At 38.3% G+C, this 25,394-nt stretch overlaps 1 protein-coding gene across 2 annotated transcripts in view; it reads left to right on the top strand.

Annotated features, from left to right (window-relative positions):
- The window catches only part of LOC121896221 (MICOS complex subunit mic25a-like), an 85,329-nt gene that overhangs the window by 50,268 nt on the left and 9,667 nt on the right, over window positions 1–25,394 (top strand). Inside the window, exons 7-9 of one of the 2 annotated variants that reach the window (XM_042409967.1) lie at window positions 8,695–8,830; window positions 11,610–11,699; window positions 11,798–12,400. In XM_042409967.1, the coding sequence (XP_042265901.1) occupies window positions 8,695–8,830; window positions 11,610–11,654 (181 nt within the window). In that variant the 3' untranslated portion in view covers window positions 11,655–11,699; window positions 11,798–12,400. Of the gene's footprint in view, window positions 1–8,694; window positions 8,831–11,609; window positions 11,700–11,797; window positions 12,401–25,394 lie in introns of those variants that run through there. The other variant, XM_042409968.1, reaches the window with a different exon arrangement.

Genomic DNA, 25,394 nt, shown 5'->3' on the forward strand with positions numbered 1-25,394 from the left:
GCTGTTACAGAAGTAGTCGAACTAGCCTTAACCCTAGAACCACCAGGGGTCGCTATATACCTAAAACCACCAACTGGTAAAATTTATTTGTGTGCCTGGCTAGCACATTTCTAATACTAAAAAATGAACTGTCATTGTATTAAGGCATTGTTTGTTTGATCATCTCTTTAACTTAAAGAGCACTAATCGCTTTGCAGGTCATCAGTATAAATCAGTCTAAAATGACACTGAAAATGTATTAGAGGGAAATATTTGCATATTTGGGTTTTGAGATATTATTATAAAATGACATTCATCACATAATGAGATAAACCATGTTATTTAAATTACCAAAGTAGCCTAAAAACCCCAAAAAGACAATAATGATTAATAATAACAATAAACAGCCACCACGCTTATGAGTGATTTAATGTTGCAACAAAATCGACATGACAAAGTCAAGCACACAATTCCACCTAATCAATTATTAATTTAGGCATTTCAACAATGTGTGAATAAGAGAACATCACCAAGAAACTTGAGGTAACCATTAAAGATTTTTTATTTATAACGTCATAACACAAATATTTATTTCTCTTTGGGTTCCATTAATAAAACAGAGTAAGACAACAGGCAAATTAGGCTAAATAGCCTATAAACAATAAACAGTAACATGGCAAAACAAAAATGAATGAATGATCAATTAATTCAAAATAAGTTTTGCACACAGTGAACATTTGTAAGTAGGCTGAATCATCTTCATTTGAACACTACGTGTCCCTCAAACACACTTTGCGCAAACATTCAGCATCTTGATTTTGCATTTTCCACACACAGCTTTCCTGCACTTCAGGCATTTGGCGAAGTTTTTTTTGCTGGTTAATTATGACTTGATCTAGTTGTCAGATCACGCACTCCAACGAATGCTGTTGCCTAGCAACTTGGAATGTTTAAACATAAACCACTTCAAAATAAATGCATTTCATATACAGGTAACTTTTACCCGGTGGTAATTATAGGTATAAATGCATGTGTTCTAAATCTGGAATCATCTTCACTGTTTTTAACAATAAGGGGTGCTGTACAACATTATTTTAGGAAAAGTCAAAGACTGGGGGACATAAATATTTTATTAAAACGTAGTAACATACAAGTAAAAAACTGCCATGGGTAAATTTTACCCTATGGTGGTTCTAGTGTTAATAGCCAGCCTTTGTCAGATCCTGCACGTCCGTATGAGAATATAGCAGCCTCAGAGATCACTCAGTGATAAGACTGGAAACATTGACAAGCCAAGTCCAGATTGCAAGTTAAAAAGCACACTACTCGGCAATTGTTGCTGTGCGCTAAGAGAAAAGCTAACCAAAAACATGATGTTTGCTTCACTGAATTCTGACCCAGTTTACTTTCAAATGTGTACATGTCAAGCCACTGAACTTCAACTGGCTGTTCAACAAGAACAGTTATATAGCAACCTGTTTTCAATGGAGAGGGAAAAAGTGTTAAAGCAAAACTGATGATATCAAATGAACTATAATCTGCTTTTATTTACAGTCAACACAACACAGGCCATGACAGGTTATGACTACTGTATTTCAAGAATTTCCTGAATCTGGCCAGACAAACTTGTACAAGCTCTTCTCATAAATAAATATAGGAGTTTTTAAAATAAATATTGTTGCTTGGATACAAACACTGGTGAAACTCGAATGAATTCAAATAGATATACAGAAACTGTTTTGTTTTTTGTTAAAAACATTTGTCTCATAGACTAATATACACATAAATATGTTAAATATTTTACATTTCTACTTACAGTGAGCATGAAAAGTGCTTTTCTGCATTGCACTTTATCAAGTATCACTGCCAGGCCCCAGGCCAGTGTCCAGTACAACCACAGCCACAGGTTTTACTGATGGGACTATAGAATATTTAACTGCAAATTTTCCTGTCACAGCCCTGCTTCTCAAACCTTTAGGCAGCTGCCCCTGCAGATTATGTAACAAAATGAATAAATGTGTCCCTCCGCAAAGGGACTCAGAGTCATTAATGTTCTAATTCTATACACAGGGAGTTAAAGTTTAATGACAGCATTGTTCAAGGAGCCAAAGTATAACAACGACCCAATGCTTTAATGACAAGTAGGGAAAATGGAAATTACTTTTTATCAATTAAGGAAACAGAGGAAGTTTGATAAACGTATTGCATAGGATATGCAGAAAAAGAGGGAAGGTGAGGCTGAATGGTGAACGGTTTCATCACATAAAGACAGTTATTCAGCCGAGATTGTCTGGCCCAGTAGAACTGCTCCATCACTGCTCTGTTCAAGGAGTATATACAGTAAACAGTACTGTAAAATCTGTAGACCCTTTGATTACTAGAAAAAAATATATTAAAATATGAGGATCGTTATTAGACATATTTTATTACACATGTAACTAGCTTTGTATTTAATTGCACTAAATGACTTTTTTTTTTTTTGGAAATTATAAAGTCACTTGGATGAAAAATGGGGTGCTCAAAAAAGTACACCCCTCCGTTTCACCAGGGCCATGTCACTGAAACATACTCCAATCAGTATTTTTAAGTCAGTGCTTATACTTAGAATAGCCAGACAATACAAAGTGGTGTTTTCTCACTCTAACAAGCCATTTTTGGCTGAGCGTAAAAACACCAGTTTGCAGTATAGGTTTAACAGGTAACAGCCAACAAATTAAAGGACCGGTTCACAATTTTTCAAGTCTGTCTTAAAACAACAGTCAGGTGCCCATATGAACACTGAACACACCTCGTTATAATCATTCCTCCTGTTCATACCAGCTATTAAAAGATCCCCTTCAAATATGCTTTCATTGTAAGTGATGGAGGCCAAACTCCACAGTGTGTCCACACACAGTCATTTTGTGCAAAAATGCATTTAAAAGTTTATCTGAAGCTTGTATGAGGCTTCAGCATAGTTGAGTCTGAGTTAGTCATATCAAGTGGATTTCTGTCGCATTTACTTCTTTTTAGCATTTGTGTTTCCATGGACAGTGTTTCCCTGTTGAGGCTTCATATTAGTTTCAGATAAACTTTTAAATATATTTTTGTACAGAAGGAGGACTTTGGATTTTGGCCTCATTACTTACACTGTAAGTGCATTATGAAGGGATCTTCTAATAGCCAGTATGAACAGAAGGAATGATTATGGCAAGAAAAACCTATTTCAGTCTTCATTTGGGCTCCTGACTGTTGATTTAAGACATATTTGAAAAATTGTGAGCTCATCCTTTAATTTTGTAGTTTGGCTAACTCACAAAATAATGTTGATACAGGTTATAAAATATATAACCAATGCTAACAGCATTATCCTGCCCTTGATTATATGGGCAACAATGAGGATATTTAATGTTTTAAGCTGGTCATTCTGTGGCTCAAACCCTGAAAAGGATAAAGGAGGAATCACAAGAGCAATTTAGCAGTGGATGTAGAGGTATAATAGAAAGATGGATTAAGATGGGTTCCTTGATAAAGTGAAGGATCAGTTTGCAGTATGATATACAGGTGGTTGATTAAAAGGTGAGATGCCAGTTTGATGAATGAGGAGCGATCATGAAACTCTGAAAAATAAAAATATTTCTAATGAATATGTACCATTTTGAAAACTATAAGATACCATACATAGTCACAGATGATGGTATACATTGTACCTTTTACTACTTTACTACATTTTAAGGTCATGGAAATGTTTTGACTTATAGAAGCTATGCATATTTATTTTATCTTACGACAGAGCTGTGTAAAAATAGAAGAAATATATTCACAAATACAGCATTGATAACAGTTAGAGGCATCGAGAGGAATGAAGTACTCTACGTCCACTTCAGTGTTTACAAGAGACAAAGTGAAGTCTGAGAAGCAGAACGTATAGGGCCCTCTCTTCCTGGTAACAGGTGTGATAGGAATGGAGAGATGGGAGAGGACGAGTGAAGAAGCGTGATACAAGATATGGGGAAAAGAGGATGTGTGCCCTCAGTCAATTGAAAACCTGTCAGGGTGCAGGTGCATACAAGCTACAAGCTAGAGATAAGAGGCAACGCTGTCTGTCTAGCTGTTTTTACTCTTCACCTCTCCTGCCCTCTTTCTCCCTTGTTATCATCTCTCTTTTTCTCTTTACCCCACCAGTATTAATCCAACCGGTAATGGTAAAGTAGTCCGTGCAGGAATTCTGACACTCCAACATGTCAAATGCCATTTCCTGCCTCAATAGATAAGAATGGACCTGTTTACCTCACAGTCTTGCGTTTTCCTACAGAGCATCAAGGTTCTTTAGGAAGAATGAGAATCATTCCTCACTGCTTTCCCTCTACAGCAGTTTAAACATTTTCTCAGCAAATTACATCTTCTCAGCACATTACAGGAATGTAAGATCGCAATGAGTTATGTGCTGTAACTATTTCTTAATGGAGTAACTTACCAGAGTCTTGTTGTCTCTGTGAGGTTCAGCAGAGACTCCAGGAAGTAGTCGGCTTGGCCAGGAAATAGTTCCAGTGCTGAACTCCCCTTAAAACCACAGACTTTAATGTAGGATATCGCTTGCAGAGTCACAGAGAGTTGTAGAGGAGTGTATCAAAATTGCAAATATTATGTCTAACCTGTCAGTATAAGCTCCAGTAGTTCAGAGAACCCCCAGACTCCAGAAACAGAGGGTAAGCAAAGATAGAGAAAAATGTTGAGGTTGATGGTTGGTGATGTCATCGCTTTCTGTTTTTTGATCCACCCATAAACTTCACTTGTTTTAATGTTTTGTCTGATGATGTCGGTTTTATTACGCTGAACATGAGAGAAACAATGAACTGGCTGTATTTTGTATTGGAATAACAAATAAACTTGAACTTGAAACTCATAACTTAAGGATTACAGAACTTTGAACGCTGAAAGTAAAAAAAGTAGAGCCAGATTCAATTTAGCAGAGACACAGATGGACCTTCATTCTTAAATCTGACCTAAATATAACTTTAGTCACTGACAAATTGCACAAATTATACCAAAGTTCCTCTTGGCTTATGAATGTGGGTAACTAAATTTGTCATGACAATATTGTGATAATAAGCTGCAAGTTTGTAGAATAATGATTTATTTTTGGCAGAGCACATAGCACACTAGTGAGGATTGGTTACCTAATTAAACAGGTTTAAACTAAACAAGATTAACGACATCTTGTTCATCAAGATGGATTGGATTGCACTTTGTTGTCAGACTTCATTAAAGCTCTCTTTCACTCATATCACAAAACAGCAAAAGTTAAGATTTGAATAAATAACCTTGTTAGATTGTTTTGACTCACTCTTCTTGCCACAAAATGTTACTTAACCCCTAATAGTCACACTGCCTGCCACTACATGCCATTAGGAGGCAGGTAGTCGGGTATTTAGCTGGTGCTTTTGGGTTGAATTGCAATTAGAGAGTTTTTTGCAGCTTTTTTTTTTTCTCAAGCCTAATAATTAAACAGTCCTGACATTGAAAACTACAGTGGTTTCAAGGAACCATTTGCACTACTTTTTACCCACACAGATTTTTAAAAATTAGAGGATACACTACAGTGAAAACATGTAATAAAACATGTAAACAAGATGTTCTCACAAGCAAGATGTTGCAGACTTCCTCTGAGTTTGTATTGTAGCCCTCAAGTCAGTCACAGTATTAGATTGTCTTCATTTTTCTTCCTTTGGCACTACTTTCTGTGAGATGTTAACAAGATTTTCTAATTACTTGCCTGAAACACAGTGGAGATACCAATACTTTGTAGTTGACATGACAGAAATAAAATGGCATGTAGGACAAACAATGCTTCATATGTGTAGCCAAAGCCATTAAGTAAAAACACAAAAACCATCACTCTAACTCAGAGAGAAGCATGGTTTAGAGGCGATAAAAGCATCTTCCTTATCAGTCTCGTAGCTTTGCCAGAGGCTTTTGTAGTTGGTGGTGTGTTTTGTGTCTTTTCCATTTTCCAATTTCTGCTCTTTCATTTCTCTCCCTCTCTGTCTCGGTAAGCTGGTCTGCGTGGTCCAGAAGTCTGAGGCCTCTATGTTTCGTCCGCCTCCGCCTTCGCTGCTGGAGATTAAAAATAATGGGCAGCACCATTAATTAAGCAACTAATCTTACTGTTTATGTTTTGTCATATTTGCCGCTCACAGATGCGTAGAGAACTCTCCCAAAAAAAGGACTGCTCCCACACACATTACAATGCTTTCACAGCACACACACATTAACAGCAGCAACAACAACAACGGCGTACACAGCTCGACAGGCTGTCAGGGACGCTGCTTTCCCTCGTTCCAGCTAAAAAAGCCAAGGCCTCCCCCTCTCTCTCTCTCTCTCTTTATTTTTATTTATTTATTTTTGTAAGCGGCTCAGTTAATATTGTTGATTTAAGACCTCACCTTCAATTTGGTATAGCATGTGGACAGAGCTTTAGCTTTGCTGCGGCTGAACCAATTTTCTGCTTCAAGTGCCTTTAATAAACCACGCAGCGCTATCAGGAGGCTTTGGCTTCCCTGATGAAGGCCATTTATTTCAAATTAAAGGAGAGTTCCTTATCTTCGGCGGCCTCAAACAGAGAGAGAGATAAAGATGGCGCGCTTTGGTGTCGTCCTTTCTATGTTGTTAATATGATGAGAGAAGAAGGGGGGGGGGGGGGGAGGGGGGGTGAAAGAAAAGTAAGAAAATAGACCAAGTTGGAGAGAAGACAGGAAGAAGACCCATTAAACAGGCAAGATAAACCATTGGAGATGGTGGGGGGAAAAGAGTAATCTGATAGGCCGTCATGTTTTTAAAATGGTTTTGTGAGAGAACACTAATGGATGCTTTATTTCGTCCCATATCGTTTGATCTCACTTCCTTCCTTTATATGTTTTTCTCTCCGTCTCTGTTCATTATTCCCTTTAACCCCTATCACCCATGCTCAGATAAACTCAGTCATTGCATCTTGGATACTGTTGCTGATGATAAAGTGTGTGTGTGTGTGTGCGCCAGTGTGGATATGGATATGCTGTAATTGAAACGCTGGGGTCAGCTCTCCTTTGGGAATCAAAGCCAAAAAGAACCTTTAATTTGGCTTTCAATTAAATCCGGTGTTAAATGCTACTCAAAGAGGAAATGTGTATGCACGGGCGCCGTGTAGAGGAGACTGATGTACGTTGTGTGCGTGTGCCTTTCCATACCTGCGTGGGCGTACATAACTTGCTCGTGTCTGCTTCAATCAGTCAGAATCTATTACAGTGAGGTACCCAAGCAGCAAGCCTGTCATAGTTAACAATCACACAGACAGACAGTCAAAGACCAATTATAATACAGCCCACATATCAAATTAAACATGGCTAATTCAATCTATCAAAGCACACTTTTCTGCTGTATTTGATCAGAAAGATCCAATCCACTCAATTAAATATTATTTAGCACTAATTGCATGATTTGCAAGGAAGCACGTACTATACTAACCATAGGTTGTTAAACAGGTTGCAGTGGGTGGAGATGTTAATTGTTTTTTAGTTGTCTTTGTCCTGCCTCATTTAATTAGACCTTTGATTTCTCGTGAATGATTTTTCTACCTCTTTTTTTTTTTTTTTTTTAAACAGATTTTTTTTTTTTTTGTTCTTTCGTGGCTAACAAATGTCTACACTGGCTGTGTAGTGAAAGCAGCATCATGAGCTTCAGTCATCCATCTTCATCTACACAGGATGCATTCAGGCGCAGTACTGAGTGTAGGTCACCCACATTTTGGCATCACTCAGAGCCCGATACAATAATCACAGCAAAGCATAAAAGCAGACTTCGGGTCACGGATGATTATGCAGCTTGTTTGGATGTTTTATAAAACGCATGTGACATGGACGACTGAAAAACACGGCTGAAGCTCCTCCTGTGTAGTCAAGCCTTAAGACATGCATTAAGTTGGAGGAGGTTGTTACCTGCACCAGTTTAAAGTTGTTAAAGTTATATGTTAATACACATTGTAGTGGCTATTGTCAAATTGTTGTAAGGCATTAATTGATTTTTTTGGTCACTTGAACAATGTGAACACAACATTGACACATCACTTTTTAAGTTGATTTGGTGAACTTAAGTGAACATTCATTTTGAGCCATGTTTGTGGCCACCTCATGAATTTAAGCCCAATATACACTCTCATTTTAACTTTGTTTTTGTCTTCACCTACTCCTGGGGGAAACATCTGGCTTTTTAGCTGCTAAATGCTTCACTATGTTCACCAGCTAGTCACCCAGCTGTGTTTGTCTACTGTTTGCTGCTGGGCAGGTATGTGGTTTTCTAAGAGCTTTTTTTGCTGAAAACAGCTGCCTGTTGCTGCTTGTTACAGCCCTAAGAACTGTGCTTAAAAAAAGTTATTCCTTCACAATTTTGATTGAAGGTGCTGATGTACCTGTTGAGTTCATGATGGACTAGTTTTTATTCCTACCAATAAGAATCTTCAACAAATCCAAGCCAAATGAATGTGTGAAACTTTGATCTACAGTAGATGGTGCATCTGGTTCAATGTTCAAACTTTAGATATGGATGCTAATCAGTTGCAGAGGGGTTTTTTTTTTAACGTTTTTAGTGATTCTAGTTTTTTCTACCAGTCTGCATTATGTTTCTGCAAGCCTGACTGTCAGTGAGAAAGTGGAGACCAAACATAATTCCATCTTTCTCTACATCTGTGTCTGTCTTTTGCAGGTCGCGCAGCACCGACCCGGTGTGTCCCGGCCTGCAGGCCCAGATTTTATCTTGTTACAAGGGGAACAGAGAGCAGACCCTGAAGTGTGCAGACCTGGCCAAAGAATACATGCAGTGTATCGATGCTGCAAAGAAGGTGAGAGTTTTCTCAAATCTGGAAGGGATGGGAATTTGAATATCAGAGAAGATTTGATAAATAGATAAATTACATGTAGTTAATATATCTGGAATAAAAGTATCATTGAAAATTGTAATTATTGTGTCAGCACACCCATGAAGTCGGAACAAATCTTAGATCATTCCTGAATTATGTAGATAGAGGTTTGGGACATAACATTCGAGTATGAGTGGTGGCTTTTGAAGTTTTCCACGGAGAGATATGTTGTTATTTTCAGAGCACCACTGTCTGATGTAAAAGTAAGAAATCCATTTTTTTTTCTCATGTTCTCAAGATTATTCTGGGGGAGTTATGAACAAAAAAGTCAGATTGATAGGATTTTGAGTGCTGTCACTTTAGGTTTTACACAGAGAAAAGTCTTGTCATTAGAAACTGCTTTCAGAGTGAATGTCTGATGTAAAAGTACGAAATCCAAGTTCCCCAGCACTACCGAACTTGTTTCCCTTCCGATACAGAAAATGACACCTTTTCAAAGCCAAACACAGTCAAATATGTCTTCAGTCTCTGCAGCTTTTTGGTTTGTAGTTTACAAGCACAAAATAATTCAAAGTTAGTGAAGAAAAAGAGGTTATCATCTGAAAACAAGCAGTGAAAGTGAATGTAAAAGCAGCTATTTTCCCAGACAGCATTCATTATATTTTTGCTGTTTTCTGAATATGACCACTGCACTGAAGCACATTAACATTGCCCTTTGATATATATATATATGTTTTATTAAATTTTGAATCGAAGAAAACTCACTCAAAATTGCAAAAATCAGAATTCCTGGAAGTGCTTCGCTTGACTTCAAGTAAACTAGAGTGGGTCATCCAGTCAGACGCAGATATAATGTCTGCAGTTTCATCATTAGGATACAAGGAGGGTTTGACTGTAAATAGGATTACATAATCTTCATAGAGACTACATTTGTTTATTTGCTTTGGATTTTTTGCATTGGATTGGGTTTTTAAGTTTTAAAACTCATCCTTTAACCCATTCCCTCATAAAAGCAAAAAGGAGGACAAACTATATATGATGCTGATGATATGAGTCAGCCTACTGAAAATGCAAATATTTACACAATTTAGACATTGTATTTTAACAAAAAAAGCACATCTAAACTTCTAAATCTACTAAAGATTAAAGATGGGTATTTTCAACATAGGTTTTAAGCCTGAAAATGTTTGTGCACACAACATATTTTCACTTTCCTCTCATCCCAGCAGTCACATCATTGTCACCCAGAGATTCAGTAATGGAAGGGAAAGTTGTTTTTGAGGTTATGAGAGTAAAATATCCGTCTGATCTCTATTGAGAGATATAATTTTCAAATTACCATAAACTAGAGTGCTGACATTGCATTTTTATGTATACATCTGCTTCCTCACCATTTTTTTTTTTACTATGTCTCTGGTGTCATTTTAACTGTGAAGTGAGATTTGAAATCTACTGCACAGCATTGCAGTGATGTTTAACCTTGTAGAAAAGCACAAAACATTGATGTGAGACTAGAAATTTGAAGGCAGACCTAATTACTTTGCCTGCTTTGTGAATCAGAGGAGACTGGAAACTTTACATAAATTCCGGCAAAGCAGGAAATCTCAGTATGGTTTCATGCAGATTTTGGAGCTGATGTAATTTCAGTAGATATAGATTTGTCTTTGTCTTTGTCTTGAGGAGTTGACTCAGGTTATCAGCTACAGTATGTGTCCACTGAGTTAACAGATCTCGCCTTTTTCTCTTTGGAATTTTCTTGTATTTTATCCACGGTGAAAGCTAGTTACTTATTCATGCACTCAGTAAAATCTAGCCTTTGTATTTCACTTTTCAGCATTCCACATTACTCAGTTGGACCTACTGCTGTATTAATCAAAAGCAAAGACAAGCTCCTCAAGCATATGCATCACTGCAGCAGTTTTAAGTTACAAATTCACATAAAGTTAGAGAGAAAATGTGAGGAGGAGGAGGAGGAGGAGGAGAAGGAGGAGGAGTTGAAGGACAGAATATTGGAAGATTGCACTTCCAAAGTTTGTACAGTAGAGGCATTTGCTGCTCATCATGTACTCAAACAACGTACCGCAAAGCCTCATGCTGCTCTCTGCTCACATCCTCTCTGCGTTGATCAGGGGCAGTGAAGCTTCCCCTGGCATACAGTAATACACCATGTGATAATCAGCTCGCTGAAACTTCATTCATCCCCTCTTGCACTAATGTAGTGTGTGCATGGATGCCTGTACGTGTGCGCACTTTCAATAGCATCTGAACCTTTGTTTTTGTGCTGTATGACACCGTGCAGACACAAACACACATTTATATACACACACATCTGAGCGTATGTTTGTGTTCTTGTATTTCTACACTTACGACAGCCAAATGTCCTTACAAGGACTGCCATGTGTCTGTGTGTGTGTGTGTGTGTGTGTGTGTTGTATTAGCTGGTGTGAGATAATGAGGAGTGAAGTGAAGATTCTTTGAAGACTGTCTTTTAAAGAGATGGTACACAATAGGTGTACATGTGTGTGGTGTGTAAGCAGCTTGCTGTATTGCAGTCTTCTTGAACCTACACATCAAGGTCTTTCCTCTTGATTAGCCCCGAGGCATCTCCCTGACTTTCACCCTGTGAATCTGAAAGTTTATAAAGTTCTTCCTCCGTTTTGTGTCTTTAAAAACTGTCACTGTGAAATAATAAGAGTTAACAAAAGTTCTGAGATACTCTAGACATTTATCATGTCAACTTTGTCTCTTACCGTTCATTCAGTACCACAGCAGAGAAACAGCTGAATCGATGTCAGATACAAACTGACTGAAGGCCACCGAATGAATATCAGCTCGAACAAATAAAAGTCTTGTGAGTTTCATTCACCACAAAGATAAAAAGACACAAATATCTCTCATATTTTTGCTAAAATTTCAGCAAAGGTAGTAATTATATCATTGCTTCTGCAGTCTTCACTTCCCGTGGAGTCAACACTGCCATGGCAACCCACATTGTAGTTGGAGGGGGGGATTACACCCGCAGTGATAAGTAACAGGTAACAGATTGCTTATTTGTTCAGGACTTGTACAACAGTTTGGACCATTCATAAGTTCTGTTTGTACCTAAAATAAAAGTCTAAGTACGAAAAAATGAATGAATGCCACATTTTCTTAAATCACTCGTACGTGAGGCCCATTGACACCAAGGAAATATCACCATCATGACATCAACGTGAAGCTTAACATTTGGGTTCAATATTTTCTTTGACTTGCGACTGCAGTTCAGCAGTTCCAGAGTCAGATCGGTGCTATAAAACTATTGATAAGTCATTTATTCGTGACCTAAATAGATTATTATGTGCTTGAATTTGAATGCAGCTCATGGCCCTTAAAGCTTCACACTCACTCTTACCTTTTCCTTTTTGCCTGTATAATGTTATAAAGGAGAAATGCAGCAAAAATCGTTATTATTCATATTTAATTATTTAAAATGTAAATGTTTGAGTCCAACAAACATGGGGGAATGTTGATGCTGCGATAATTCTACTGTGTCCATTAAAAAAAAAAAACACACCATTGTTTCCTTCTTCTCTGTAATGCATATTAAATGACTGCATTTTTGTTTTGTGTTTTTTGAGCCCGGGGAAAATGCATTTTCACTTCTGTTTTCGTCTTATTTATAAGCAAAGCCAATGAATGATGTCTTCCACATTGTGATTGTAAGTTGACATTTTGGAGTGGCCTGGACCATGAAACAGAGACTAAACCACAACTGCTTATTTTGTTGAACAAATTTTAGAATTAAATGAGCCTCAGATGGGGAAAAGCAAACAGATGATAACTTTTCATTCCTGAGATTTTAAATACGTGAAAGAGGACTTAATTGGGACTGAGTTTGGTCCAGTTCTTGTTTTGATTTTCCAGTTTAACAGAAGCAACTGTGATGCTTTTTGATCAGTGTCACAGCGGGCCAGTGGGCAGGCCTGCACATCACATACGTCTTCCTGCTGGGTTACACTACCATCCTTATGTGTGCGTGTGTATGTGCATGCGTGTTTGATGGCAAATGAGGGGAGGATCCCACAGGCCCTACAGAGACGAAGCAAACAACCTCTAGTCATTATCCTCTGAAAGGCTGAGCGTGACACTGCCACTGCGAGATGTAACACATACAACACTGTCCAGACACTAGGTGGGATTCTCTAGTCATTTATCTGCACTCTCAGATGTGACTACATACACAACACACACACTGACACTGTCTGTATGCCTGGTGGGATTCTCAAGTCATTTAGCGTCAGAGAGAGCCCAGCTCTGATGCTGATCAATGTCAGCAGCTTGGCTCACTATAGAGAGAGGAGAGAAAAAGGAGAAGATAGATTGAAAAATGACAGAATGTGCAAGAGAGGTACAGAAGAGATTTGGAAAAAGTGGAGATTTGGAAAACCTGAGCAAGACCAACACAAAGTAAGGAGTAAAAATACCTGAATGGTGAGCAAAAACGGGTAGCTTATACGGAGAGTAGAAACAGCAAAAGAGATTTGGAAAAAACAGAGAAAGATGACTTACAGCAGCATGTCCAATCACAGATGTATGTGGAGCTACAGCAAGGTCGGAATCTGTCCAGCTGCAAGTTGAGACCTCTGAAACTTTAAATGCTGTTATTTTCCCCTTCAGCAAGGCCAGCTACTGAGGCGCGCACACACACACACACACAAACACACACATACACACCCTCACATATATATACGGAGCCCTGCTGTGGGCAGGCTTTGGGTCTAATACCGAGGGAGTTACTCCTAAAGTTAAAAGCTGCCTGTCAGATGAGAGAGAGATAGAAAGACCCAAACAGAGAGAGAAGACAGAGGTAGAATTACAGAGTGATGCAAAACATAAAGCAAAAAAGTTTAGAGACTACAGGAGTGACTGTGAAAGAGATTTAAAGATACTCCTCTTGCTGTGTACTTAAACATTTTCTTGATACATCTAAGACTCTCCAGCCCTGTTTTTTTTTCCATGTCGTGCCGTCATCTTCTTGTGTCATGAATTTATTTTGGCAAACACATGGTAAAATAAATGATTAAAGGTTAGGTTCCGATTTTTACAAGTCTATCTGAAACAATACTCAAATTCCATGTGTGTTTTAAGAGTTATTTGGTCGCTGTGGTCATTCCTCCTCTCCATAATGGTTGTGCAACTACACTACACTAGAAATCCAAAACATACCTCGTTCTGAGAAAAAATCTATTCTTAAGTTCAGCTGAAGCTAATATGAGGCTCCAACAGTCTTTCTGCTCCCCCAGACTGTGTCTCCCTGCTGCTGCAGCAGAAGGATAGCTCCTGGCAGTCACATGCAGGATGGTTGTCAGGTCACAACACCAACAGTAAACCTACATGTGACTGTCAGGACATGTTAGTTTCAGCTGAACTTGACAATGTATTTTTCCTCTCAGCGAGGACTGGTGATTCTGTTCCCCATTTTTTTACATTGCAGTCAGACTAGAATGGGATTACTTCACAGCCAGAACGAAGAGGAGGAATTACATTATATTACAGCAACCAATAACTGTTTCAACATAGCAAATGTGAGTATTTTATTAAGACAGATTTTAAAAAGTCAGGACCTATCCATTAATGAATATTTGTCTTCAGGAATAGCAGAAACAAGTATCAACATAAGGAATTTCCTTTGTGGTGCTTGAGAAGAGATAATATGCTTTGCATTACAGCGAAAGCTAACCAACTGACCAGTGGTAGTATATCAACGTTAATTGCTGGTGACCAAGGCAATACAGGACAGAAAAACTTGTGTTGGCACAATAGCTTGACTAGCTTAACAACTGTTAGGAGGAGATAGGAGACCTAGAAATAAAAACCATCAAGAGAAAAAGGAGACTGACTATACCTTGTGAGTATACCTCCGTGCACAGCTGTACTAAATTTGCAATTTATAATCCTCCTTTTCCTATGTTCTTGGTTAGCTGACCAAGTTGTTGAACTCTTCAGTCCCTGACAGCTATGCTGTAGTATAGAAGGGAGTAGGAGGACTTACTGATGAGATGTCAGTTTTGTCAGCTATCATATTGTAAGATGTTTTCCCAAAATCATCCAATGCATTAAGATTGACGTTCCCTCTCTGGGCAATGACTTACACTTAAGATTCCCCCTTTTCCTGTGCTTAGCTAATAAATTGGGTTGTTAACTGTTCAGTCATTAACATTATCCCATCCAGGGCTACAGGCAGGTGAAATAGTGGGTAGGACAACAAAGATTTTATGTCGTACTAAGTTATAACTGACCGTTTCAGTCAGGTCGACACAATTTGTCTGTGACTACCAAAACGTTATAAATCACTATTGAAAACTTAATATGTTTAATGATGTGACAATGCTATGGTCATGGCTTGATCAGGTTTAGGCACAAAAATCACTTGGTTAGGTGTAGGAAAAGATCTTAGTTCAAGTTAAAGTAAGTATTTAGTTAAGGTTAGGGAAACATCATAGTTGGAGTTAAAATCAGTACTTAAACCTGCATTAACTGATTTTTTTTTGGCAACTTGGAGGCAGCAGAAACAAATTGTGGACACATTACTGTCACACCATCACCTTTTAACATAGAAATGGCAAACTAGGTAGCAAACAGTTGCTTATTTCCACATCCAGCAGTTACAGAGCAACATTATCAATCATTTGGAGTCGTGTTTCTGTCTAAATGGTGAATGTAAATCCAATATTCTCTCATTTAGCTCTGCTTTTGTTCTCTACCAACTCCTGAGGGAAATATCTGGCTCTTTAGCTGTTAAATCCTCCACTATATTCACCAGCTAGTCGCAAACTGTGTCGTTTTGTAGTTTGGTGCTATCAGGTAGTGTAGCAGCTGCCTGCTGCGGCCGAATACAACGCTATGAGAGCCTTGAGAGTGAATCAAAACAGTAAAGCTGCAGCTGGACAGCGAAACAATGAGGTGAAACTCGTTATAAAGCTCTGTAAAGCTGAAGGGAGCTGCAGAGTTGGGTGATAATGCTCTCATGTAGGTTCATCAATTCGAGCATCACTCTTACATTGTTATATTAAAATATATCATTTATAGCCGCTTTAAGGTTAGGGGACCTTCACCGTCACAAAGTCAGATGTTCTGTTGACTTTCCCACCCTTACTGTACTCAGAGTGACAGACTTTTTCCCTCACAATCTAGCTAAACTTTTTTTTTTTAAGGTCTAATGTCCTCTTATAAAAGCACCACCTGTAAAATCTAAAAGCTCTGCCTTATAAAGCTGAACAGCCCTGATTTATAAAGGTAAATACTTTATGAAGATGTAATGTTCTGTTTTTGTTGCCATTGTGTCAGATAGTAGTTGACTGAACTCCATGGTGATTACACCAGAGCTGGGTTGTTGATGTACTGAATTGCATTATATTGAGAGAGGGCTTCTAGTATTCTGTCCCCCTCAGAACATTAGAGCAGGGCAGGATTGTAGTTAATGCATGGGAGCTTTCTGTGGACCCACAGAGGAATGGTATAGAATTTTTAGGAACACTGTTGTGATTCAAAATGGCCCAGCCTGTTGTGCAGGAGCCTGTCTGCTTTTTCTGTGGCTCGCTTAGTGTGCAAGTATGATTCCCTGCGGATAGCACAGCAGAAGATACGGAGAAAAAGAAAATAGTTTCATCAAGTTCTGATAAGTCCATTCTCAAAGAAAAGCCCTATTGACAATACTGATATACTGATTATAAATCTGTGTCTATTGCCGATCTGAATGCACACTGACTTTCGCAAAGCCACTGAATCACTGCGATATGAAACCTAGTATTGATTTCTTTTTTCTTTTACATTCAGTTTTATTGTTGATTGAACAGGACTCATGCCGGTACAAAGATCACAGCAGCTCAGCTACTCTGCTAGTAGATAACAATATAGACAAACAAACTGAAGAAAAATACAAAGAGAAAGCTGAGGACAAAGAATAGTATTGAAGAACAAAAAACAACCTGCTGTAGATTTATACAAATCTGAAAAAAAAAAAAAAAAAACGGTAGAAAGAGAAAAGAGAAAGGCTATGGCAAAGACTGGGCATAGAAAAAGAGGAATATATAGGATGAGGAACAAGCAAACATTAAAGCATGGCAAGAGAGCAATGAGAGAGAAGAAACAATTAGGTATGAAGTGAAAGCTGAGATTAAATGTTCCTGGCAGAAGCTAGAGATCAGTTCATGTGAAACAAATAATGGAACAGGCTTCCTCTGCAGGCAGTATGAAGGAGAAAAAAATAAGTAAGAGTTTAGAAAAAGGAGAGATGAACCTTCTGATGAGGACTGAGTGCAAAGCTGCAGAGACATTACAAGAAAATAAACAAGAGAAATGAATGTGAGGGAAAAGTAGAGGAAGAGAAAATAGAGAAAAAGAGAAAATATGAGTAGTCGGAGGGAGAAGAAGAGTAAGTGCATAGAAAACACGACAGGGAACAATTGAGGGAGAGAGGGAAGAAAATGAGGCGCAGCGCAGAAAGGAGGGGAAAATGATGAAGAGGAGGAGGTGGACAGTTAAAGAACAGAGGTGGAGGGAGAGGAGGGATGGCGGGAGATGTGGATAGAGTGCTGGTGAGAGAGAGAGAGATGGAGGAGAAAGTCTCAGATGAGGGCAAGGAGTGAGGGGTAGAAACATGAAACGAGAAAGAAGAACGTTTGAGAAAAAGGTGAGTATCAGGAGGTAAAAAGCAGGAAAGGAAAGATGAGTGGATACTGTCAGGAGAAAAGTGGAGAAAGGGTTAGAGATGGACAGAGGATGAAAAGATGTGGAGAGAGAGAGACGACAGGCCCCTCAGCAGTCAACACTAATGAAGAAGAATGAGGGGCTTCAGCTGCTTGCTGGACCTGCTACTGACCACCACACACACAGAAAGTTTCACACACTTTCACTTAAGTATCTACTCTTCACTTTTTGACACAAAATGTACGAAGCGTACACAAAGTCGAACTCCACATTCACCTCACCGCTATGCGTGAATAAATATTACAAAATGTCTTGTAGCTTTCTTTAAATTAGGCCTAATTAAGGAACATAGTTCTTCTTAATTTTTATATTTGTTCTGAGAGAAATCATCCTATATTAAAATCTGAGGCAAGGGAGCTTCACACCGGGCTTCTAAATTAATGTAGTTTGCTTTAATTGGGGATAAAATCTTTTTTCTATCCTCTTTGAAAGTGCAGAACTTTTCTACAAGGTTGATGTACCATGGAGCAGATAGCACTTATCCTTTGACACTCTATTTGTGACTCTCTCGCTTTAACCAGTGTTACCTCCTACCCACAAGAGAAAACAGGAATAAAACTCTTAAATCTTCTTAAATCTTAACAAATTGTTCAGTGGTAGTTTTCTGCCGTTTTTGCAAAGGTGTTGAATTGATTTTAAAATGTGACATTCATTTGAGGCACATTTTTGTCAGTTTCTTGTTTCTTTTCTGTTCTCAGTTGAAGGTCTGTTTGTGCCTCATTAGCTGTGACTGCCTACAGACAAGGGGGGAAAAAAAGCCTTAAGGAAGCCTTGAACTTTTCTTTTTTTACCCAGCTCACAGTGCTGAACAAAAGTTGATAAAGACTTTGTGGAACACGGTGGTATAATGGTCGAGCAGTGAAAAAGGGTCTATTGACCAAAAGTTTTACTTTCAGTGTTATTTTCCTGAAGTTGAATTGTACCATTGAACATGTCTGGTAAAATGGATTGTGTAGCTTGTTTATTCATATGTGATGAAATGTTCTTATAAATAAAATTAATAGCTGTAACAAACTTGATGCTGCCAGTGTGTGGGCTCACATAGAAATCAATGAATGCTGTTGGGCGTTTGAAGTTTGAAAGGAGAACGAACACATAATTTGTAAAAATGAATTCAAACACAAACCACATAGCCTAATATTTAAGTATGTTCTAAAGCAGGGGTCGGCCACTTTTTGAATCTCCCACACTCCTTTACAATGTTTAATTTTTTTTAAACAAAAATATCTGTATCAGTATGAGGTTTTTTTTTTTTATGGCATTTGTTCACCAAATCCAATGGATCCCACAGACAAGACGATCTGTAGATGCAAGTGAAAGTTGTTTTTATTGATTTTATAGTGTCCCTGGCTTTAAACAAAAGCAGCGGTCATTTAGAAATGCAGAGAAAATTCAAGACATGGTGTATGGTGTTGACTGCAACAGATTCACACAAACATTTCAAATAGCATTGATTTATCTTTCATGGTGTTTTCTGAGCTCTGCTTGCATTTTGAGAGTATGTTTGTCCCTCATTGCATTTTGGCTGTTTGACCTTGAGTGTGTTTCTGTGTGTGTGTGTGTGTGTGTGTGTGTGTGTGTGTGTGTGTGTGTGTGTGTGTGTGTTTGTGGTCCAGGTATTCCTCACATTGTGGGGACCAGTGGAGACTGGTCCATAGAGGCAGAGGAGGTTGATCCTCTATTTTTTGAGAGGCAAGAGGGAGATCAAAATATAAAAAAGAATATTTGGTTGAAATAAACCATTACCAAATCTCAGTATTATTCATAAAATATTTTTTCTCTCTTCTTTGGAAAAATCCATTATTGAAATTCTGGTCAAATGCTTCAACAGCGACATCTGCAGGGCAGGAGGAGAAAGAGCATTGTGTGTGAAGTGGTGGTGGGGGGCATTGGGGGGTGTGATCTCTTACATCAATTGAATGTACTTTTTTTTTCATGCTAATCTATGATTGGCCAAGACACGTAAAATGGCGCCCCAAGGGAGGACATCCTCCCTAATTAATCAACAACCAGAATGCAATATTGACATTGAGTTGGTCCAATGATAGTTTCCAGATTTCATCTTCAATTCTCTCCACTGTGAGGCACAGTAGCAGCAGTAGATAATGAGCAGTAGATAGCTCCCTGCATTAGCCAATGCAACAGTTAGCTTGTTGTAGCAGCCTGAAGCACTCTTTATACATCCATGGAAGGACTGTTAAGGACTGTTGTTAAGCTAACAGGAGAATGGATTTGGACTGGGCGGTGCAGCAGTGGCAGGACGCCACCAGGGAGGCTTGAGAGAGAAGCAACCCGAGAAGCAACCAGGAGAGTTAGCTTGTTTGTCATTGTTGCTAATGATAGCAGACTGTTTAAGCAGCAGCCATAAAGTTCTGTTTACTAACAAATAAGATTACCAACAGCCATAAATGGATGTTTTGACATGAATACTTCATCTTCATGAAAGAAAGAAGACGACGTCAGATAACGTGAGTCAAACACAACTTCTCTCTCTCTGTCTCTTTGGTCGCTAATTTTATCTGTGATGGTTAAATGTCTCTGTGGCTGTTGATATATATATGATATCATGTGCTGTGGTTAGTTTTGTTGAAGTTACAGTGAGCTGTAACGGACTTACTCATTCATTTCGAATTGATCCAGTTTTTAATTGAGTGGTTTTTCAGTCACCTGTTGATGTTGTGTGATTAGTGAATGAGTGTGCAGAAAGTCTGGCTGCTTGCTTGTGACATTTTCTTCAGTTCGTTTTTAAGCTGAGTCTATATTGAGTAATAAGCTTAAAGTAACTAGAATAACAAGTGTTAACATGTCAGCTTTGTAGACTATATTTTGTGTGTCGTGCATATAGATAAGAGTGTGTAAGTCATGTATTTGATACATGCATTAATACTTTCTGATGTGAACCTTCACTTTTAGATCTGTGAATGTTTTTAGTGTTAAATCTTTCTAGTATTCAGCACTGATCTGTACCTGTATCACATTACAAGCTTTGTGGTACTTTATATATTTCTTTATACAAAGAAAATACATAGGAAACCCATGTAAATCATGTGATATGTTGTCTGTTTTTGATGAGAACTATAAATAAATAAATAAATAAATTTGTTGTCACAATAGAACAATACCATAAATTTGAATTTCACTTTGTTGGTAAAACGACACATCCTGAACCACTCCACGGCTAAAATGAGCTCTTCTTTGTTTAGAAACAATGTAAACATATGATTTCATCGGGTGGGGGGACAATGATATAGTATGATGCGGTTTGTTGTAAGATTCCATGTTGGTTTTCCTCCTGTCCTCCCCAATTTTTTTAAGTCACCAGCCGCCACTGGTGTGGACATAAATCATGTTGTGGGGATTTGCCTCTCTTGTGGAGACAAAAAGCAAATCCTCTTAATGTAAAATCATTAATTTTAGGGTGAACACTTGGTTTAAAGTTAAGGTTAGTTTAGTTAAGGGTCCACTATAGAGTTGGATTCTGGAGTCATGAGTGTCTAACTCAGTGAAAAACAGCCAAATTTATTATCAGGGATGGAGAGATACAGTTTCTTTGTAAACTGCTGCATTAGACATGTCTCCTTAAGTTTTTTTTCCTCTTTCTACTTTTTTGAATATCTCCATGCAAATGTTTATTGTTACCTAAACATACATGCATACACAACTCACACATGCCCGAGCATTCTTCATCATCAACGCCGAGGGTTTGTAGAAAAGTTTCTTAGACCTTTTGCCAGTTGGTTTATCTAATTGTTCACCAGTTTGTTTTCACTATAGTGTCTCTTTTATCTATCTTTAATGAATTTTTCTTCATCTGTCAATTTTGTTTTTCTGCCACTGCTTCCTTTAAACCAACACCTTTCATCTAGCTTATGCGTCTGTCTGCAACTGTTCCCTCCCCCCCTTTCTCTCTGTGCCTACTCCTCTCTCTTTGTCTCTCTTGTTTTATTCTGTCTTGTCTCCTGTCTGTTTCTCTTTTTCTAAACCCTCTTCTTTTTCTCGGCCGCTTCTTTCAATTCTCTCTCTCTGCTCCGCAGTTGACATATTGATTTCATTTTCATACTGTTGGCAGTTGTTCCCTCCATCATAAACCATCAGCGTTGCCTCCTTTCAAGCTGGCATTGATCATTGTACAGCCGATCACAACCAATCACCACCAAGCATCATTATCCGCTCGCGCTCTGTCTCTTTTGTTGTTCGTCTGTCTTGTATTGTGTACTCTGTGGGTTATATTTTTTAATCTAGCTATTCAGCACTCTGGTGAAATAACAGCCCTGTACATTTAGATATTTAGGTGGTGAATAAGAGTTCTCTTTCCTTTTTTTCTTTTTTCCCCATCAGACTCAGGCTAAGTGTTGTGAAAAATGGCTCAATCAGATGGAAAGCTGAGGGTTTTCAAAGACAACGGCATCACAAAACTTTCATAAGAAATTATCAGAACGAAACCATACCTTTTATTTTGACAGGAAATTAAACTTTTACTGTCCATGCATGTGTCTGTGTTCATGAGGCGACTTAACATGATTCATAGCCAGTGTTGTGTAAAACTTTTAAAGCAGATATATGATTGAATTTTATTCTCATTAGTTGCTGTCAAATTTCAGCTGTACTGTTGTTGCATGTGTCCAAACCTACAATTAAAATCTTTAATGAGGATCCCTTTCCTGCTGTAAGTTTAAAGCATTTAGATTTCTCCAAAGGTGTCAGGATTGGCCACTGTAGTTATAACAGTAAAATGAGAAACAATGCAGACTCTCTTAAAGCCTTTATTATTCATATTTTGGGGCTAACTCTGCAGATCCATAGAGGTGTCATTGTGATTTTGGGACCAGCATGTTTACTGAGGTTAAGTCACTTTTTTAAGGTTATGATTTGACAAGTTCCAGGTCTAAAAGGAGTTGGACAGCAGATGTTGTTTATCATTGGGAAAAACTGAACACGTGACAAAAATACTGTCCTAATATGAATTAATCATTCAATTATCAATTATTTATAGTGAACATTTCTGTCTCAACATATTAGGTTTTAAAGACTTACCAAAATATCGATAGTATTACAGATATTCAAGGTAATCTCTAGAGCTGCAACGATTAGTCGATTAATCGATTAGTTGACAACTATTAAATTAATCAGCAACTATTTCGATCATCAGTTAATCATTTATGAGTCATTTTTTAAGAAAAGAGATGGTTTTGTTCCAGCCTGATGTTAAGTGTTATTTTTTTTATTCAGTTGAGTCCCAAATCAATGATGTTGGGAATATAGGATTTAACAGTATATGTCAGATTAATATTTCACTTAATATCATGAATTCAAATAATTTTTACAGTCGATTCTTTAAATTAACAGAAGAAAGCCCTCACAGTGGCCATGGCTTGGATGTGCCAATATGAAAGTGAATGAAAAATGGCTCCTTTACCAAAGAAGCCCTGTTAATGTTGGAAAATAGTGCTTAAAAGCACATCATAGAGATATGGAAAACAACATGTGCAGGTGTTTTGACCCATTATGTGCCACCTCTGTGCGTTTCTTTTGTTTGTGCACGCTATTCATGTCTTCTTTACTATGTGGCAGCTGTTCTGTCCAGACATTTCAGACATTCAGACATTAAATTTGCACACCTCCACCTCTATTGGCCACTGTTTTCTTACACATGGAACTTTCTCTCAGTCACTCTTTTTCTTCAAATGACGCTCACTGAGTCTCTATTGGCCACCCCTCTTTCTGTCCCAATCCTTCTCTTTCTCTCCTTCCCTCTCCTGTATTTCCCTGTCTTTTGTTACGTTGCACTGTGTGGTCGAACAGCACATCAAGTCGAATCTACAGCCTCTATTTCCTCTTTCATCTGCCTCGTGGCCCTCGGTGGCCCTCAGACGCCTCAAAGCTTTCAAACCAGGGAAGAGTCGGGGATGTGGAGACATGAGGGGTGGGTTAAGTTGAGGGTTCGCACAATTACCTCCTGAGGGAGGCATTTTCACCAGCTTTTGTACCCATCGCTCGCTGTACCCTGACCTTTCCGAGCGCCACCACGGCTGTTGGCTTGTGCCACCAGACCCCCTACTCTCTCTTCCTCTTTCTGAGCTCCTGATGGGGGTCCTGATAATCATTCAACACAGCCTCTCATTGTGTTGTGTTGAAAGCCACCACGGCTGCATAAGCAGTTGACACACTTAGTTGTTTTTTCTGGGTGCATTTCACAGCAATATTCTGGTCAGCTTTTTATCGACCCCCCCCCTCTCGCACGCTCAGGAAGAGGTTTTGTGGAACCAAGACCACCAGCTGGGATAAGAGAGGACAGCAGCAGGGCTTTTAGGTGGGTTTTTCACTAGCTTTTGTCGCCTCGAAGCAGCCGCAACATTATCGGAATGGTCCACTTTATACCAGCCTCCCTTTTGTGTCCTGTTGTCACTCAATCCATCTGTCTCTCCACCCCCTCTTTCTCTTTATGAGTTGAGGCCTGCCTCTCCTTTGTGATTGCTCTCCAGTTCACACCCTGTATGCCAAAAGAGATCGATTTTTTTTTTTCCTTCTCTGGGCTTTTGTAAATAAATAAATACCATTGTGGTATTGTTTGCTCCCAGAGCTGTGTTGACAAGTTCACTTTCATGTGAAACTTTGAAATTGCTTTTTTATAGTCGAACAGCAGTTATTGACAATCCTTTGTCGAGCAAATGTACCAAAGTTAGCTTATTATTTACATTGTGCTAAAAAGATGACTTGTGTAAACCTGTATTCACATATTCTATTTTTGTAATTTTGTTTTGTTGTTGTTTTGTTTTTTGTTTTTGATCTAGTGAAATCTTACATCTTCATCTATACCTCCAATTGACCTAATACAAAGTTTTGCCTTAGCATTGGCCTGAGGGTACTGGCTGCTCCGGTGTAGTGAGTTTACACTAACTTCTTCCAAAGCTCTATAGTGTTTAATGACCAGAGGCTATGGTTGCATAGCCTCTTCTCAGTGCTTTAGGTGGTAAGGTACACTGTCAAATCCTAATCTCTGAGAAGTTAAAATTGTCTAATACACATCAATTCAGTACATGTCTCTCTTTTGTGGTCCCTGGTTTTCTTAACAGTTAACCAGCACACAGGGGGGTCATGTAATCTTTAAGATCAAGTAAGTAGTTGTGAGATTTCTGTTTTCTCTACAATTCCAAAGGAAGGAAAATTATGTCAGAGTTGAGATACTTCATGAGCCTCCAAATCAGACTGAATTTCCTTTTTGTTTTACTTATTGTTTTACTTAATTATTAAGTCTGACATTGTGTTCATGTTAGCTTTTTTCAGAAGTGAGTGGCGTATCTGACCCTCCAAGATGATTTTCCATCCACTTGGAGTAGCTGCAGTAGGAGGAGTGAAGCAGTGAAGTTTTTCATGTCAGTCAAAGAAATGTCATCCAAGCCGTCACCATTTATTTTTATTGATTTTAGAGGTCTGGTCTTCTCTATCTAGTCTGCACAAGACAATAAATAATTACACATCACAAACCCACCAATTTGACCAGATAGAGAATGTGAAAAACTGATGTGAAGGTGAGATGGTTGTCAGACTGTGTAGCTTTTGAAAGAAGAAATCACAAAATCTTCCTCTCGCAAATAAATAGTTGAACTTATCAGAAATTAAACACACTCTTGTTCATTTCAGTAGTTCATTTTTTAAATTTAACATCAAAAGAGAGTTATGTAAAAAACTTTATAGGATCAAATAAAAACTTCAGGTCCAATTAATATTCCATACACAACACAAATCTGTCAACACATTAATAAAATTACTGAACATCGCAGGCAAGTTTGCAACATTC

Source organism: Thunnus maccoyii, chromosome 4, assembly GCF_910596095.1.
Source record: "Thunnus maccoyii chromosome 4, fThuMac1.1, whole genome shotgun sequence".
NCBI classification, from domain to species: Eukaryota; Metazoa; Chordata; class Actinopteri; order Scombriformes; family Scombridae; genus Thunnus; species Thunnus maccoyii.